This window comes from Triturus cristatus, chromosome 1_1 (genome assembly GCF_964204655.1).
Source record: "Triturus cristatus chromosome 1_1, aTriCri1.1, whole genome shotgun sequence".
In the NCBI taxonomy this organism is placed as follows: Eukaryota; Metazoa; Chordata; class Amphibia; order Caudata; family Salamandridae; genus Triturus; species Triturus cristatus.
The window spans coordinates 88,306,104-88,325,887 of NC_140579.1; the positions used below are offsets into that span (position 1 = coordinate 88,306,104).

Below are 19,784 nucleotides of genomic sequence, written 5' to 3' on the forward strand. Positions count from 1 at the left end.
CGCTCCAGCTCCCACATCTTAAACAATAGTGGCAGGTTCACAATTCCGGTGTGTGATATAATTAGGGGACAGGATGTGGCCTAACAGCTAGAGCGGTCAACCTCGAAGCTGGGGAACCGGGTTTGGGTCTCGGCAGGGATGCTCAACATCCTGTGATTCTGGGCAAATCAGATAATCTCTCAATGCCTAACAAAATGAATGTGTTCGTCTGTAACACAACTGGTGCTCATGTAAAGAGCTCTGAGACCTTTGGGTCGAGTTTGCTCTCTATAAAACTAAAAGAAAAATTATACTGTTCTCAGGAAAGGTCACTTAAATACTCGATCTTTTGGCAGTGCAGGCTGACTGTTGGGCGAGCGGGTGGTGCATGTTCACAACTCTGTGTCTCGAGATAACCGGAAACGTGAGCATCCAGTGTTGTTTCGGGTGTTCGTATCCCATCCCTCTCGCAAGATCCCATCTCGGAAACCCCCACGCGCCAGCTGAGGTGTGTGTGTGTTGTTGAATTATTAGCTGCACTCTAGACTCTCAGTAGAGTATTCAAGTCACTAGACCTGCATTTTTAAAAATTTTCGAGACCTGATCATGTAAATTAAAGCAGCGTTTCACAGGGATCTTTTATTTTTAAATACATAAAGTCATCAGAGTCATTCCTGGCCACAAACCGGAGTCAGGAACATTTCATTGAATTTGAATGACTGAGAGGGTATGGGGTAAGGGCCAGAGCTGCTGACTTCGAAGGTGGGGATCCAGGTTCGAGTCTCGGCGTAGGCTCGACATCCTCTGATTCTGGGCAAATGACTTAATCTCCTATCGACTGCGGCCTATGGACAGCGCCTAAAAACCCTCACTGGAAGCATTATAAATTGTAATAAAATAATGAGAGAGATGTAAAATAGGTTCCTGGCTCCGGTTTGTGCCGAGGGACCACTTGCGAGCGGTACTTTATTAGGAGGTGCTAGGGGGGGACCCTGGGAACAATGCACCAGTTGCTCGGCCTTTAGTAGCTCACAATGATTTTGCTGATCGGAAGTAGCTCTCTCTACAGAAAACGTTGGAGACCCCTGGTGTACACGGATTACTGGCAGCACCAACGGTTTCATGCAGTAAAAAGTTACCACTGTAGAATGAGCAGGATTTGCAAGAGGGACAGTCGGGCATCTATTCCGCACACGTCCGCTGCCTGCGTCACCCTCCTATAGAGAATTCCAATGCTCTGATGTTATTTTCCAAGTTGCGACTGTGTAAACTATGCATAATATTTACCAGCAGATAATAACAAAAAATACGAAGTATCCAATGTGAGCAAGTAGCGGCCTATGGAGGCATTGCATCAGGAGGAAGCGGGGACCACTTACCTATTTATTAAGAGAAGGTGAACCTGTCTCGGGCCAACAGCTATGGCACTCTGTAACAACTCTGTAATACTCTAACAACAGCAATCCTGCCGTACTTCCGCACCGTCTCCAGTGTTACTGGTGGAAGCAGAAGTTTTATATTCTGAATTCAGCTTTGTCGCCAGAATGAAAGGGGACGTGCAGGCATCTTACAGCTTTCGGGCATTTCAGAGATGCACAAAGCCCACAATGCCCATGCAGGCAGCTAGTTTTCCCACTCGCATACATGGGATTGATTTTTGAGCAGTGTTGGTAGGGCGGGCGTCAAACTCTGCTCTGCCGGCGGCAGGCAGGGTTTTTGCCAAACTCCATGCTCCAAGCAGAGCACAGAATGTGGAAAAACTGTGCCAAAGAAGCGGAGTTTTCCGCCCACTCCTAGAATCAACGTCCCTGGTCACATGACATAGCAGTGGGTGATATGAATGAGTTCACATGACACAGTCTGTTTGTCTAAAGCAAGTCACATGGCACAATCTGTGATATTCTGAAAGTTATCACATGAAGCAGTGCAGTGTAGGATTTACTGAATGAGGCCACATGACATAGTCCGTGATATTTTGAATGGGGTCACATGACACTGCATTGTCTGTTATATTCTGCACTGTGTCACATGACCCAGCACATGGAGAACTTCAAATAATATTATAATGATATCCACCCGTAGAGGAGACATTTTACACGACCTACAAATGATATGACACACAGTGAGAGCTCAGCTAGAGCGGCAAATGGAAGTTGGTTTCTTCCCATGAACACTCTGTATGTCACGCTCTGAATACAGGTATTTGGACCTCTGCAGTGATGTGAGTTATCCTAATGGAGTCTCATACACTAAAATCTTTGTCACAATTTAGCTACATGCTGTAATCTATAGCGCTTAGAGACCAACAGAGACAGTGCATGATACATGCATGCTGCATGTGGGGGTTAGGGTGAGCTCAGAGTGCATCTTTTGCGATGTAATGTATGGGGACAGGAGTTGTATCCCCTATGTGTGAATTGTACATATGATGGAGGATGGAGGGAGCCTGCCAGATAGGGAGGTAGATTGTGGAAACCTTCTTCAGGTCTTTGAAGTGGACCAGACGTCTGTGAACGGAAAGGAATGAGGGAGACAAAGGATGCTCTGAAGGTCGTTCGCTGTTCACTTCCTGCATTCTTAATCGCCAGAAGAGTTAATGCAGTTCTGTGCAGCAGCCGGGAGGGAAGGCCTCTCTTCTGAGCCTTCGCCTCAGATTTCTCTGTCACGGCACACCCAGCTCCACTCTCTCTTCCTGCCAAGATTGAGTGACAAAGACTTTAGCCTGACCAGTCTGTGCCAATGAATAAAATGTCAGAACTCCCTGAAGCCAGCTCCAGATTTAGAGCTATAGAAACATGTAAATAAGAAACAACATGTTTTTTAGGTATAAAAAAAGTCAATGTTTAATAGAAAGATATTTTTCTGAATCATATGGAACCTAAAACACCATTACATCATTGATGGTCATGAATTACTATGAAAGTCTTATGTTCAGCTCTTCCTAAAAGCTCTGATGTCACAGAGTATTATATCACAAATGCTGGTCCTCGAGGTGTAGTCATTTGTTGTGAATCAGCGCACACGAGGTTCACAGTTGTAAACATTGAACCAGGTCCAGAGCTAGGATGCCTGACTGCCGCTTCCTTACAGTTAAGGGCAACCTGGAAAGGACCTCTGCAAGCAAAGCTGTAGGCGGCCTATAGAATAGAGGAGCTGTAGGCTGCCTATAGAATAGAGGAGCTGTAGGCTGCCTATAGAATAGAGGAGCTCTCGGCTGCCTATAGAATAGAGGAGCTCTCGGCTGCCTATAGAATAGAGGAGCTGTCAGCTGCCTATAGAATAGAAGAGCTGTAGGCTGCCTATAGAATAGAGGAGCTGTCAGCTGCCTATAGAATAGAGGAGCTGTAGGCTGCCTATAGAACAGAGGAGTTGTCAGCTGCCTATAGAATAGAGGAGCTATAGGCTGCCTATAGAATAGAGGAGCTGTAGGCTGCCTATAGAATAGAGGAGCTGTAGGCTGCCTATAGAACAGAGGAGCTGTCAGCTGCCTATAGAATAGAAAAGCTGTAGGCTGCCTATAGAATAGAGGAGCTGTCAGCTGCCTATAGAATAGAGGAGCTGTAGGCTGCCTATAGAACAGAGGAGGTGTCAGCTGCCTATAGAATAGAGGAGCTGTAGGCTGCCTATAGAATAGAGGAGCTGTAGGCTGCCTATAGAATAGAGGAGCTCTCGGCTGCCTATAGAATAGAGGAGCCTTCTGTTGTAGGGCACTTCTCCCCACATCTGTGTACGGTCTATTGAAAATCTAAGTTAGTAGAATTACTGACTTCGTGGGAAGTAGCAAGCGCAGGACCACGATCATCAGATAAGCCAAACATATAGGACCGTTTGAGTTCACCAACAGGTCATGGGCCATCGTCCTCAACTGACACAAGAGGTTCATCACCAGGTCAGGAGTCCTCTTCCTGTATCTGTAAGAGAGGCTACATCAAAAGGTCACGGGACAGCATCCTAGACTGAGTCGCGAGGTCATATCAATGGGTCCAGGTCCATCATCCTAGCAGGGGGCAAGAGTGGTCCTCTCTTGTGAGACGGCTGAGCCTCCCCTGGACTGTGGGTCTTACTGGACCATTTCATTTCTCATCACTCACACAAAACTATACGCCAAACTTTTAGCTACACTGGTGGTGGGCTTGATTCCCAAATTGGTCACCCAGGGAATCATAGCTCTTCTATCTATTATTTGCCTAGAAGCAGAAATGGCATTTGAACGTGTGCCTGGATTAACTGGTAAATTACGTGTTTATAGCATCATTGACAGGTCATGGTCATTATAATCCACTTCAACTTAGACTGTTTCAGAACTGGCTGTGGAACCAGAGAGGGATGCTCTCTGCCACCCTCGGAGGGATGCTCCCTGCTGCCCTCAGAGGGATGCTCCCTGTCGCCCTCGGGGGATGCTCTCTATCGCCCTCTGGGAGGATGCTCCCATTCTCCCTCGGTGGGATGTTCTGCATGCTCTCTGTCAATCTCCGAGTGATGCTCTCCGTCACCCTCGGAGGGATGCTCTCTGTCACCCTCGGAGGGATGCTCTCCTTCACCCTCGGTGGGATGTCCTGGATGCTCTCTGTCACCCTCATCTAATGCCCTATACATGGAGCTATTTCTCAGGAAGCTTCTGGGTTGTAAACGAATCATCCTAATTGAGCAGCGCATCACTGTCAAAAGTGACAGATTAAGGAGGTTTATAACTCTAATCCCACCCGAAGCCAAATTGGTGAGGAATTTGGTTGCTGTTCATGGTTTCATGATAATCCAGTTATAAATCAAATTTCTGGTGCTGCCGGGCAGCAATTTGCAGACTTTCATGTCACACACTCTGTAATATGACCAAGGGTTACTTGTGATATATAATTGTCACTCTTCTTCAAACTAAAGCATTTTCTGTGGCAATCTTTATCTGGGGCGGAAAAAAACACAGTGAGCTTGTCATTATCTATTCCAAATGCCTAGCTATATAGCTGTTCAACCAAACAAAAGATCGGTGAACGCAAACGTAAGTGGCCATCTGTCTCGGAAAAAAGTAACTGCTTTAGAACAGAAATATTTTCAAACTTCTTAGAAAAGATGCTGGCTCAGCTTTTTTCACCATTTGCTCTTTCATTTCCATGTTAATAACTTTCACTGGAATTGCCTGGTGTGTTGCATTAACAACTACCTCTACAGCCTCCTCATGTCAACTGATGCCACACCCAACCATCCACTCACCACACAGAGCACCACAGCCACCATGAACTCCATCCACTCTGGAGCACCCACAGACCCCTGCCCCCACCACCTCTATTCTCAACGTATTCATCAACACAGCCACCTTTACTGATCAATGGAAACATGTAGAGGTCAGACCGCTCCTCGAGATAGCCTCCGCCGACCCCAGCAAACTCAAGAACTACCGCCCCATCTCTCTGCTGCCCTTCGCAGCCAAAGTCCTTGAGAAGGGGATCAATCACCAACTCACGAGCACCTGGAGAGCAGCAATCTGCTGGACACCTCCCAAACTACCTTCCACGCCCACCACAGCACCAAGACTGCCCTGACCACTGATGACAGCAGGTCCCTCCTCAACCATGGGGAGACAGCGGCTGTGATCCCTCTCAACCTCTCAGCAGCGTTCGACACCGTATCTCACGACACCCTCATCAAAAGAATCCACCACATCTGGATCCAGGGAGACACCCTCAAATGGATCACATCCTTCCTCACAGGACGAACCCAAAAGATCTTCCAACCACCCTCCTCTTCGGAACCCAAGAACATAATCTGCGGCGTCCTTCAAGGCTGCTCAATCAGCCCAACCCTGTTCAACACGTACATGACGCCTTTGGTCGACATCGTCAGAACCTACGGCCTCAACATCATATCCTACACAGACGCTGCCCATCCTCTCACTCACAGAAAACCCTTCCACCACCAGGGCCAACTCCCACAACTGCATGACGAGCGTCACCGACTGGATGAAGACCATCTGTCTGAAGCTTAACATGGATAAGACGGAAGTGCTGATATTCTGGGAATAACACCTCCCTGTGGAACGACACCTGATGGCCCTCCTAACTCAGACGCACACCCACACTGACAGACCGCACACGCAACCTCAGCATCACCCTGGACAGCAAACTCACCATGAAAGACCAGATCAATGCAGTCTCCTCCGTCTGATTCCTCACCCTCCACATGCTCCAAAAGATCTTCAGATGGCTCCCCATCAACACCAGGTAAGCTGTTACTCAAGTTCAAGTCACCAGCTGGCTGGACTACGGCAGCGCGTTCTACGCAGGACTCATCATCCAACTCCTGAAGAGACTCCAGATGATACAGAACTCACCTGCCAGACTCATCCTGGACCTCCCCCGGGAGGAACCATATCCCCCCCAACTCAGGAGCCTCCACTGGCTCTCCATCCAGAAAAGATCCCAATTCAAGATGTTGACCGACGCCTATGAGGCCACCCACGACCAAGGACCAGTATACATCAACCAACGCCTGAACTTCCACCAACCCACCAGACACCTGCCCTTCACCTCCCTCGCCCTCGCTCACACTCTCCACATCCACCGAAGCAACAGTGGAGGATGTTCCCTCTCCTACCTCACTACAAAGTCCTGGAACGAGCTCCCCTGCACCACCGAACATCATCCTCTCTCCCTGATTTCAGAAAAGGAATCGAGACCTGGCATTTCAACTGATCCCAGCAAGATCCCAGCCTGGATACCCTCACGGGCGATTAGCCGTGCTCTACAAATCCAGGTAGATTGATTGATTGATCTCTCACCTTCAGGAGTTCCCACGCTGGCTCCTCACACTTCTTTTCTATTACTGTTATCAGGGCGTTGAGAGAGGTGATTTGATTGGACAGTTTGGTGATATTTGCATTTTCTACCATGGTAATTTTCTTCTCCATCTCCTCCAGTTTTTCACAAAGTGTTTGCTCATGTTCTTTCAGGAGTTGCCGCAGTTTTTCAAACCCAGATTCAATTTTATTCTTCTCAGTTCTTAACTTGTCCTGTCATAAGCAAAGACACAAAAGCTGGTTAGATATTAAAAAGTTCAGGGGGAGGGTCGAGGGGTTAGTAGCTACTTTAAAAAATCAGAAAACTAGCATGCTTCTCCCAATTTCTGAACTGCAGCCTCTTACTACCTTCACTTTTACTGCCTTACATCCTTCTCCCACTCCTGCCTCAGACACCTCACAAACTGTGGGGAGGTCAGAATTTGTGAGGCTGCAGAGAAGTTAGATCCATGAAGAAAGTGCAAGGAAGCGAACCCACCACAGGCAGAGACAGTCAAAGACCCAGAGACAGGCTGAGTGGAGACTGGCTGATGTCAAGTGTGAGTGGATGTAACTAGCACAAATGAATTTAAATGAGGGGGGCAGGAAGTTTGAGCCCTTGGGATGAAAGAGAGGATGTAGGTGGTGTGCAGGCTGCTCCTGTCCTGCCAGGACACTGGAAATGTTCGCTCAGAAGGAGACGCAGAGGGTGTGTCCTACTAAGGCTCTCATTCAGACTGATGAGGAATCACTGATGTGGTTATTTCCCGTTCAGAATCATAAAAAAATTATGTGTATTCTGTTGTTGAATGGAGAACTACCAGATAAAATCAATGTTACTGCACTAGTTTCTTTCGGAAATTCAGCAATTCCTATAGAAGATGGGTGAGGAGGATGATTAGAAATCTTGTCCTATACCAAGATAGGAGCCTGTGTGTTATCAGGTGAGATGTGTCACTCTGTGGCTTAGAGCAGGAGCCTGTGTGTTGTCAGGTGAGGTATGTCACACTGTAGCTTAGAGCAGGAGCCTGTGTGTTATCAGGTGAGGTTTGTCACACTGTGGCTTAGAGCAGGAGCCTGTATGTTATCAGGTGAGGTATGTCACACTGTAGCTAGGAGCCTGTGTGTTATCAGGTGAGGAATGACACACTGTCACTTGGAGCAGGAGCCTGTGTGTTGTCAGGTGAGGTATGTGACACTGTGGCTTAGAGCAGGAGCCTGTGTGTTATCAGCTGAAGTATGTCGCACTGTAGCTAGGAGCCTGTGTGTTATCAGGTGAGGTATGTCACACTGTGGCTTAGAGCAGGAGCCTGTGTGTTATCAGGTGAGGTATGTCACACTGTGACCTAGAGCAGGAGCCTGTGTGTTATCAGGTGAGGTATGTCACACTGTGGCTTAGAGCAGGAGCTGTGTGTTATCAGGTGAGGTATGTCACTCTGTGACTTAGAGCGGGAGCCTGTGTGTTATCAGGTGAGGTATGTGACACTGTGGCTTAGAGCGGGAGCCTGTGTGTTATCAGGTGAGGTTTGTCACACTGTAGCTTAGAGCAGGAGCCTGTGTGTTATCAGGTGAGGTATGTCATGCTGTGACCTAGAGCAGGAGCCTGTGTGTTATCAGGTGAGGTATGTCACACTGTGGCTTAGAGCAGGAGCTGTGTGTTATCAGGTTAGGTATGTCACACTGTGGCTTAGAGCGGGAGCCTGTGTGTTATTGCTGGAGCAGAGTTTTCTATTGAAAATTTATTGCGATTTAAGCTTCAGTTTTGTCTATATGTTATGATTAAAATTACTGATTTATAATCATTAATTACTAATTTTGTTTAAAGTCTTGATTAATCAACATTACTAATGAAAGAATTACACGCAGGAATGCATTCATGTTGCTTAATTAATACGTGAACTAAGTTGGTGAGCAGATTAATTAAATGTGTATGGCTAAAGTGCTATTTGTTATGTGTTTGCGCTTTGAAATAATACGCTTTTAAAATGCTTCTTTATGTTGCAGACGGCTAGATAATTACATACACATAAGGGTATTAGTGGGAATTAACACTGTATAATTATTACAATGTAGTAACGTTGTTTTATGTTTCTTCTAATTAAGATGGTCCGTTTTGGCCTAAACCAATATGGCCGCTATTCACAGCCTGCACTCGAGTGATTGAAATGTGACGAGAGGCCTTGCTGAACATGGTTGAAAGTCACCTGACCATGGCTTCTGGCTGAATTAAAACTTTCCGTGAGGACAGCAACTCCAGGCTTGCTGCCAATTGCCCTTGGAAAAGGATAAAGCCACAATGAACTTATGATAACTTGCGGTGGCTTCGCTATGGTTCCGAGGAAGAGCATTCATGAATGTATCGTTTTCTAGTTTGAGTTTCCTTCTTCCGTCTTTTTATTTTTGTGATTTTTGTGAGCGGAGGTTTTCTAATTGTTGCGAGTATACATCCTTTCCTGCTCGCTCTGCTCAATGGCTCAACGGATGTTTAGAGTTTGTTTGTAACTTTAGTATGTTAATTTTCAGTATAAATATTTCTAGACTAGAGAGGGGTTTACGCCACTTCTTCCTGAATTTATGCTTGTGAGGATCGATGCTGATTGAGAGGACGGCGACTCTGGAGACTTTACTGAGAGACCTGTCCTGATCCAATTATGACATTTAGCTAGAATAGGTAACTATGAGAATGATGATTTTGCTATTGATTGACTTTCATTTGAACTAATTTTAGATAAATAACCTTTTGTTTGAATTACAGTGTCGGGTGGTTATTTCTTTGTCATTTATTGACTTCTCTAATGTGATTATTATTGTTTAAATCAGTGTTTCCCAAACTGTGGTCCGCGGACCCCCAGGGGTCCGTGACACATTCCAAGGGGGTCCTCAGGCAGCAATTTTTAAAGCACAACAAAGTTCCTTGTAGAATTAGCAGTTTTCCAGCAACAATAAAAGTGTCAAGAAAATGTCAGTGATTAATGTCCCTGCTGGAGAGAGATGAGAGTGTTGTCCAGCGGCAGCTTTGACCTATTTAATGTAGCACAGAGGGTTAATATGCCTACTGCAAAGAACGTGTAGCATGCATTTAAAAAAAGTGTTTTATGTTCATAGGTTAGTGGGTTACTGATTTTGTCACAGAGATGATTTTGTTAATGTGCAGTTCATAAGTGACAATCGTAATCTAGCACAGTGACCTATCAACTGTCATCAAAGAGCTGCTTGCAAACTGCATATTACAAGTTCGAAACATGTTTTTCTAAGTCTTTCATTATATTGATGCTGCTAAAAAGGTTTATTTGGGTGGAAATACATTTTTATTGTTAAAGTCAATGCTTACCACTGTGTTATGTTCTGAACCCTGAGTTTGTGCTTCTCCAGACCAAGCACTCTTTAAAAATGCCTACCATTATGAATGACATGTGAATCCTACACCTTGTAGTCACATTTGCCTATGTAACATTTTCTATACACTGATTTACATGTATGAATCATTGTCTCTATGGGGCAGATTTGCTAGGAAAGTGACTCAGTGTGTGCCGTAAGCCATTTGGTCGCTTTCAAAGCACAGGGATGCAACATATTTACAACAATATGTCGGATATCTGCGCTTCCTCTTGAGCTGAGGCACAAACTGCTGCCATACGCCTGCACAGGCACCCATGCACCATGGTGCAAGGATGCCTGCACCCAAGGGTCCCTTCCTGCACAAAATCAGAAATGCAGTTTTTCAACTTCTAAGTGTGCTGCATTAGCACACATAGAACTTGCAAAACTTCATTGTTTTACTGATTGTTTATGTGCAGGAAGGGACACCCTCCTGTACATAAGCAATCACCAGAGGTGATTTCCTCTTTCTATGCGTGCTGCAGAATGCAACACGCATAGAAAGAGGAACAAAACGAGGAGAAGTAAATACATTTCTCCTTGTTGCGCCTCCCAATGCCTCCGCTGGGGAGGCGTAGCATTCAGACACATTTCCAGATTTACGATTTCTAGTAAGTCTGGAAACGTGTCTGGTTTCATGGGTGTTGCGTGGGAACACCCACAGCAACACCCATGGAACGCCCCTTCAACGCAAAGTGCTGTGTGCAAATGGGCCATATTTACAAGACCAGGAAAAGTCATGCAAGGTGGCTTTTCCTGTGCTTGGAAATATGGGGCTCTACAATACGCCACCGGTGCGTCACTTTTCGGGACACACCCGTGGCACAAGGGGCTTGTAAATGTGCCCCTATATGTGTGTGATGAAAAGTGCTCTGACATCCTACAAGTGACAGAGGGGCTATGGAGAGATAAGAGGCGCTGTTGGAGGGTGATAATAAGGTAATCATTGAAGAACCCCTACAAAGTTTGTCGTATCATGGTGCATAGTGATATCATCATTTACTATTCTTTAAAAGCTGATACAATTCAATATATATAATGATACATTTGTTGTAGAATGCACCATTGTTTCCTACATTTTCTTGGGGGAGAGCCTCCCAAAGCCCCCTTTGTAGTGGTCAGGCTCACTCACTGCACTTGCTGTTCACTGTATGGGGACTGGTCTGAAAACATTTGCCAGGGCTGCTTTGGGTTTCCAGTCTGGCACTGGCAGGAGCCTCGTACTGCAAAATAAAGCAAACCATTTAAAAGTTAGTCACGGAAATGCAGCCCTAACCTTCCCGTTTTTTGCAAATTCTTTCAATATAAAATATTAAAATCCTTAGTAATTTGAATATTTGTTTTGTGTGCACACATGTGTTTGTTTTCGAATTACTGTTTTATTGTTTGAAATTTAAATCATACAAATTGCTTGGGGGTCCCCGGCTTCCAGTGGTGACTCGATGGGGGTCCTCAGGAGTCAAAGGTTTGGGAACCACTGGTTTAAATCATGACTAGAGACAATATCATTAGGTTACATTGACCTCAGTTTAGATGCAGATTGATTTAGGAGTTCTCTCATATATTCAGTGTAGATTGAGTAATAGAACGTATGTTGGTGTGATGGGCCCTAGCGTATGATGAGTGTATGTGCGTGTGACTGTGAAATTACTCTATCTATGGAAGTAGAGAGAATTTATATGCGCCGATCTGCAGCATTATCAGGTGAGGTAAGTCACACTGTGGCTTAGAGCAGGAACCTGTGTGTTATCAGGTGAGGTATGTCACACTGTGGCTTAGAGCAGGAGCCTGTGTGTTATCAGGTGAGGTATGTCACACTGTAGCTTAGAGCGGGAGCCTGTGTGTTATCAGGTGAGGTATGTAACACTGTGGCTTAGAGCGGGAGCCTGTGTGTTATTGCTGGAGCAGAGTTTTCTATTGAAAATTTATTGAGATTTAAGCTTCAGTTTTGTCAATATGTTATGATTAAAATTACTGATTTATAATCATTAATTACTAATTTTGTTTAAAGTCTTGATTAATCAACATTACTAATGAAAGAATTACACGCGGGAATGCATTTATGTTGCTTAATTAATACGTGAACTAAGTTGGTGAGCAGATTAATTAAAGGTGTATGGCTAAACTGCTATTTGTTATGTGTTTGCGCTTTCAAATAATACGCTTTTAAAATGCTTCTTTATGTTGCAGACAGCTAGATAATTACATACACATAAGGGTATTAGTGGGAATTAACACTGTATAATTATTACAATGTAGTAACGTTGTTTTATGTTTCTTCTAATTAAGATGGTCCGTTTTGGCCTAAACCAAGATGGCCGCTATTCACAGCCTGCACTCGAGTCATTGAAATGTGACGAGAGGCCTTGCTGAACATGGTTGAAAGTCACCTGACCATGGCTTCTGGCTGAATTAAAAGTTTCCGTGAGGACAGCAACTCCAGGCTTTCTGCCAATTGCCCTTGGAAAAGGATAAAGTCACAATGAACTTTTGATAACTTGCGGTGGCTTCGCTATGGTTCCGAGGAAGAGCATTCATGAATGTATCGTTTTCTAGTTTGAGTTTCCTTCTTCCGTCTTTTTATTTTTGTGATTTTTGTGAGCGGAGGTTTTCTAATTGTTGTTCTTGTGGAAGGAGAAAGAGAGTCAGGTGATTCTTTTTTCTTTCCAAGAGAGGCTTCAAGAGAAACATTGAGAGCCTCAGAGGAGAGATCGGATTCTGTAAGAGTGCCTGAAGCTCCAACAAGCAGTGGAGAAGAAAGAAGGAAAAAGAATAATTCCACAGAGACTACGCCTGAGTCAGATGAAGAGATTGAGAATCCACTTGAGATTACACCTGGAGAAGTAGGGTCAGAAGAAGGTAGAGAGGGACAGATTGCGGAAGACCCCCGAGGAGGTGTAGGGAACATTCCTGATAAGCTAGGTGAAGGGACAAGTAGACAGCAAGAAGATTGCGAATTGGAGATCCGAGGAGGGACAGAAATAGGGAAATCTCAAACGGTGGTGGAAAAGACTGTGGAGCAAAAGAAAATTGTTGAAGAACAAGAGGCAAATGAAATAGAATCAGATGAGAGCGAGAACGAGAAATCATAGGGTCGAGTTTTGAGAAAGAGAACTTCGATTGGAGAAACAAATACTAAAGAAGTGAGACCAAAAAGCAGTGTAAAAGGAGATCTTTGGCCTAACAAGATAAAGAGGCTGAGATACAGACTGACACGAGCAAATTCATCGAAAGCTGAACAGGTGAACGAGGTGTCTAGTCAGAATCAAGCAAAGGGTGATAAACAAAAGGTCTCAAAAGAACCGGAGGAGATCAAGAGAATCAGAAAACCTCACCAGAAGTATAGGTCACCGGAATGGACGTATGTGGCACTGTCTGAAGGTGAAGAGGCAGGAAGTCAAGGAAATCCAGAGGGGACCGTACGAGAAGTGGTTAAGGGGGAAACAGTAGGAATCCTGAAAGTTATCTTGACTGACATTGGAGAAGAGTCGGATGCTCAGGATGTTGTTGAAGATTTGATACAATTTGATGTTGATGAAGTTGAAGTGAAAAATGATGAAAATCCAAATTGAGTGAATTAAAGGAGTCACTTGGAGAAAAGTGAAAAGAAGAAAGTCTGAAATTAGTTGTTTGAAATAATATAGAGGTTAAAATTTCTGTAGTGGAGTAGAAGAGGCTAAGTCAAAAGACACTGCCAAAAGTAGTAAAATGGCTAACACAGAGAATTATCAAAGTAGATGTGCCTTCTTGAAAAGATGGTGTAGAATGTGCTGCTGCTGTAGAGGATTATTAATGCTACTATGGGGTGTACTTGCTTTATTAGTTACTTTTAGAGTTACCATAGGTACATTTGAGATGCATACAGAAAATGTGACTAATGTAGGGAAGAGTTCACAAAAAGTAGTTCCAACTAGAATTAGTAATACTTACATACATAAAGATAGGTCGATTAATGATTTTTCTAGCAATGTTTTTTCAAAGTTATTGTATGAATACGTGAAGACAATGGAAGTTAGGGATTGCTACGTTTGTATGCAGTTACCTGCATCCGTTTCAGAAGATGTTACTTATCACCATTTACCAGCTACGTATGGAATTTCCTGTAGTGTGTTGAGTAGTGTTTTTTATTTGTTAGGGAAAATAGATTATGAGATGTCTAATAAAGATAACATTTTTGGGCAGTTGCCTATGAACCAAAAGCTGAATCCAGCTAAAGAAGCTAACATTTTTGGTGAGATTTTTATTGAGAAAGAAGAATTAACATTAGATTACATTTTTAGAAACAATTTAACTTGTAGTTTGAAAAAAGAGGAGAAAACTTTCCTAAACATGGTAGAGGAAAGGAGAATGAGCATGCATGAAAAGGCAGGGAAATATAAAGTAAGTGAGACAATATGGGATATTGAGATGGGCCAGTCCAACTTAATAATACTGATATTTGTAAGCGCGAACATCTACCTCACGAGGAGGTGTCCCGGCGCTATAGACCACTGGGGAACCCTTCCTGGCTATCCCTGTGAGATGGTCCCTTTTTGGGTATCTCCAAGGTGAAACCAGGCATCCCCAGCATCTGTGGGGGGCCGTTGTAGAGATGAGGCAAGCTTAATGCCCAGAGTTGTCGAGTGTGTTCCTGGTTAGAGTAGGTACCGAGGCGAGAATTATCAAGTCTGTTTTGACCCTGGTCCACGACCCTGCCGCGTCGGGAATTGAACCCTGGTCCCTGGCCAATTCTCTGCTTACGGGTCTGCCGCCTCTAACCAGTGAGCCACACCTCTCTAACTTTGGCTTTAGATGCACCACAGAAGGGTAAATTATGCATTACCAGGAGAAAATCCCAATATGATCATTATTTTGTTGGGACTAGTGAGTGCCATGATACATACTTTATTGCAACAGGATGGGGATTCAAAGGAGGAGAAGATCCAGTTTTCCCGGGAGTGTATTATATTTGTGGGAACAAGGCTTATTACAGGTTGCCTGACCATTGGTATGGCACGTGTTATGTTGGCCTGGTCTTTCCAAAGATTTTTCATATAGATAGGATAGAAGATGTAGAACACATTAATTTACTAACACGTTTTAAGAGAGAAACTTGGTCAGAAATTGTAGGTGATATTTTTGGAGCTTTAATTCCAGCAGTGGGAATTTCTTTAAATGCATATGGAATTCGGAAACTGTCAACAGTGGTGGATCGCTTATCGACAAGTATCGCTGGAGGGTTCCTTTTGGTAAATACGGAGATGATTGCCGTACGTGCCATGTCTATGCAAAATCGACTTGCCCTTGATATTCTATTGGCTAAAGAGGGTGGAGTCTGTGGAATGCTGAAAGTTCAACATTGTTACACGTACATTCCTGATGAAAGCAAAGATCTAAAGGTCTATATCAAAAATATTACTGATTTGCATGAAGAATTAGTACCACTGGAAGCTGAAAGTATCTGGACTAAAATGGCTAATAAGATAGTTGCCGTTAAAAGCTTTATTGCTAAGATAGGTAGTACCATTATTGGTAAGATATTATTTCCTTTGACATGTGTGATTGTTGCTTTATTAATATTAAGATTAGGGTGTTTGTGTTGTAAAAACAGGGGAGGGAAAAAGAGAATAATTAGAGGAAATACTGAAAAGAAACAAAAGAGGTCAAAGAGAGACCCACAAGAAATAGAATTAGAAGAATTGAGGGAGAGTGTTTACTTAGAGTCAAAAAGGGATGATGAAAGAGAGTCTGGTGTGTAGTGTTGTGAAAAGACATTTCAATTTCTCCTAAAAATTGGGACTAAATGTTTTTTTTTGGGTTGGTTTTCGTGGTGATAATATATCACCAAAGGGGGGATTGCTGGAGCAGAGTTTTCTATTGAAAATTTATTGAGATGTAAGCTTCAGTTTTGTTTATATGTTATGATTAAAATTACTGATTTATAATCATTAATTACAAATTTTGTTTAAAGTCTTGATTAATCAACATTACTAATGAAAGAATTACACGCGGGAATGCATTTATGTTGCTTAATTAATACGTGAACTAAGTTGGTGAGCAGATTAATTAAATGTGTATGGCTAAAGTGCTATTTGTTATGTGTTTGCGCTTTGAAATAATACGCTTTTAAAATGCTTCTTTATGTTGCAGACGGCTAGATAATTACATACACATAAGGGTATTAGTGGGAATTAACACTGTATAATTATTACAATGTAGTAACGTTGTTTTATGTTTCTTCTAATTAAGATGGTCCGTTTTGGCCTAAACCAATATGGCCGCTATTCACAGCCTGCACTCGAGTGATTGAAATGTGACGAGAGGCCTTGCTGAACATGGTTGAAAGTCACCTGACCATGGCTTCTGGCTGAATTAAAACTTTCCGTGAGGACAGCAACTCCAGGCTTGCTGCCAATTGCCCTTGGAAAAGGATAAAGCCACAATGAACTTATGATAACTTGCGGTGGCTTCGCTATGGTTCCGAGGAAGAGCATTCATGAATGTATCGTTTTCTAGTTTGAGTTTCCTTCTTCCGTCTTTTTATTTTTGTGATTTTTGTGAGCGGAGGTTTTCTAATTGTTGCGAGTATACATCCTTTCCTGCTCGCTCTGCTCAATGGCTCAACGGATGTTTAGAGTTTGTTTGTAACTTTAGTATGTTAATTTTCAGTATAAATATTTCTAGACTAGAGAGGGGTTTACGCCACTTCTTCCTGAATTTATGCTCGTGAGGATCGATGCTGATTGAGAGGACGGCGACTCTGGAGACTTTACTGAGAGACCTGTCCTGATCCAATTATGACATTTAGCTAGAATAGGTAACTATGAGAATGATGATTTTGCTATTGATTGACTTTCATTTGAACTAATTTTAGATAAATAACCTGTTGTTTGAATTACAGTGTCGGGTGGTTATTTCTTTGTCATTTATTGACTTCTCTAATGTAATTATTATTGTTTAAATCATGACTCGAGACAATATCATTAGGTTACATTGACCTCAGTTTAGATGCAGATTGATTTAGGAGTTCTCTCATATATTCAGTGTAGATTGAGTAATAGAACGTATGTTGGTGTGATGGGCCCTAGCGTATGATGAGTGTATGTGCGTGTGACTGTGAAATTACTCTATCTATGGAAGTAGAGAGAATTTATATGCGCCGATCTGCAGCATTATCAGGTGAGGTAAGTCACACTGTGGCTTAGAGCAGGAACCTGTGTGTTATCAGGTGAGGTATGTCACACTGTGGCTTAGAGCAGGAGCCTGTGTGTTATCAGGTGAGGTATGTCACACTGTAGCTTAGAGCGGGAGCCTGTGTGTTATCAGGTGAGGTATGTAACACTGTGGCTTAGAGCGGGAGCCTGTGTGTTATTGCTGGAGCAGAGTTTTCTATTGAAAATTTATTGCGATTTAAGCTTCAGTTTTGTCTATATGTTATGATTAAAATTACTGATTTATAATCATTAATTACTAATTTTGTTTAAAGTCTTGATTAATCAACATTACTAATGAAAGAATTACACGCGGGAATGCATTTATGTTGCTTAATTAATACGTGAACTAAGTTGGTGAGCAGATTAATTAAATGTGTATGGCTAAAGTGCTATTTGTTAAGTGTTTGCGCTTTGAAATAATACGCTTTTAAAATGCTTCTTTATGGTGCAGACAGCTAGATAATTACATACACATAAGGGTATTAGTGGGAATTAACACTGTATAATTATTACAATGTAGTAACGTTGTTTTATGTTTCTTCTAATTAAGATGGTCCGTTTTGGCCTCAACCAAGATGGCCGCTATTCACAGCCTGCCCTCGAGTGATTGAAATGTGACGAGAGGCCTTGCTGAACATGGTTGAAAGTCACCTGACCATGGCTTCTGGCTGAATTAAAACTTTCCGTGAGGACAGCAACTCCAGGCTTGCTGCCAATTGCCCTTGGAAAAGGATAAAGTCACAATGAACTTTTGATAACTTGCGGTGGCTTCGCTATGGTTCCGAGGAAGAGCATTCATGAATGTATCGTTTTCTAGTTTGACTTTCCTTCTTCCGTCTTTTTATTTTTGTGATTTTTGTGAGCGGAGGTTTTCTAATTGTTGTTGTTGTGGAAGGAGAAAGAGAGTCAGGTGATTCTTTTTTCTTTCCAAGAGAGGCTTCAAGAGAAACATTGAGAGCCTCAGAGGAGAGATCGGATTCTGTAAGAGTGCCTGAAGCTCCAACAAGCAGTGGAGAAGAAAGAAGGAAAAAGAATAATTCCACAGAGACTACGCCTGAGTCAGATGAAGAGATTGAGAATCCACTTGAGATTACACCTGGAGAAGTAGGGTCAGAAGAAGGTAGCGAGGGACAGATTGCGGAAGACCCCCGAGGAGGTGTAGGGAACATTCCTGATAAGCTAGGTGAAGGGACAAGTAGATAGCAAGAAGATTGCGTGTTGGAGATCCGAGGAGGGACAGAAATAGGGAAATCTCAAACGGTGGTGGAAAAGACTGTGGAGCAAAAGAAAATTGTTGAAGAACAAGAGGCAAATGAAATAGAATCAGATGAGAGCGAGAATGAGAAATCATAGGGTCGAGTTTTGAGAAAGAGAACTTGGATTGGAGAAACAAATACTAAAGAAGTGAGACCAAAAAGCAGTGTAAAAGGAGATCTTTGGCCTAACAAGATAAAGAGGCTGAGATACAGACTGACACAAGCAAATTCATCGAAAGCTGAACAGGTGAACGAGGTGTCTAGTCAGAATCAAGCAAAGGGTGATAAACAAAAGGTCTCAAAAGAACCGGAGGAGATCAAGAGAATCAGAAAACCTAACCAGAAGTATAGGTCACCGGAATGGACGTATGTGGCACTGTCTGAAGGTGAAGAGGCAGGAAGTCAAGGAAATCCAGAGGGGACCGTACGAGAAGTGGTTAAGGGGGAAACAGTAGGAATCCTGAAAGTTATCTTGACTGACATTGGAGAAGAGTCGGATGCTCAGGATGTTGTTGAAGATTTGATACAATTTGATGTTGATGAAGTTGAAGTGAAAAATGATGAAAATCCAAATTGAGTGAATTAAAGGAGTCACTTGGAGAAAAGTGAAAAGAAGAAAGTCTGAAATTAGTTGTTTGAAATAATATAGAGGTTAAAATTTCAGTAGTGGAGTAGAAGAGGCTAAGTCAAAAGACACTGCCAAAAGTAGTAAAATGGCTAACACAGAGAATAATCAAAGTAGATGTGCCTTCTTGAAAAGATGGTGTAGAATGTGCTGCTGCTGTACAGGATTATTAATGCTACTATGGGGTGTACTTGCTTTATTAGTTACTTTTAGAGTTACCATAGGTACATTTGAGATGCATACAGAAAATGTGATTAATGTAGGGAAGAGTTCACAAAAAGTAGTTCCAACTAGAATTAGTAATACTTACATACATAAAGATAGGTCGATTAATGATTTTTCTAGCAATGTTTTTTCAAAGTTATTGTATGAATACGTGAAGACAATGGAAGTTAGGGATTGCTACGTTTGTATGCAGTTACCTGCATCCGTTTCAGAAGGTGTTACTTATCACCATTTACCAGCTACGTATGGAATTTCCTGTAGTGTGTTGAGTAGTGTTTTTTATTTGTTAGGGAAAATAGATTATGAGATGTCTAATAAAGATAACATTTTTGGGCAGTTGCCTATGAACCAAAAGCTGA

The 19,784-nt window shown here is 42.9% G+C and overlaps 1 protein-coding gene across 1 annotated transcript in view; it reads right to left on the reverse strand.

Moving 5' to 3' along the window:
* LOC146869558 (E3 ubiquitin-protein ligase TRIM39-like) overlaps positions 1-19,784 on the reverse strand; it is a 183,008-nt gene that overhangs the window by 67,638 nt on the left and 95,586 nt on the right. Inside the window, exon 3 of the mRNA XM_085606123.1 lies at positions 6,752-6,982. Coding sequence (XP_085462249.1) covers positions 6,752-6,982 — 231 coding nt within the window. The remainder of the gene's footprint in view (positions 1-6,751; positions 6,983-19,784) is intronic.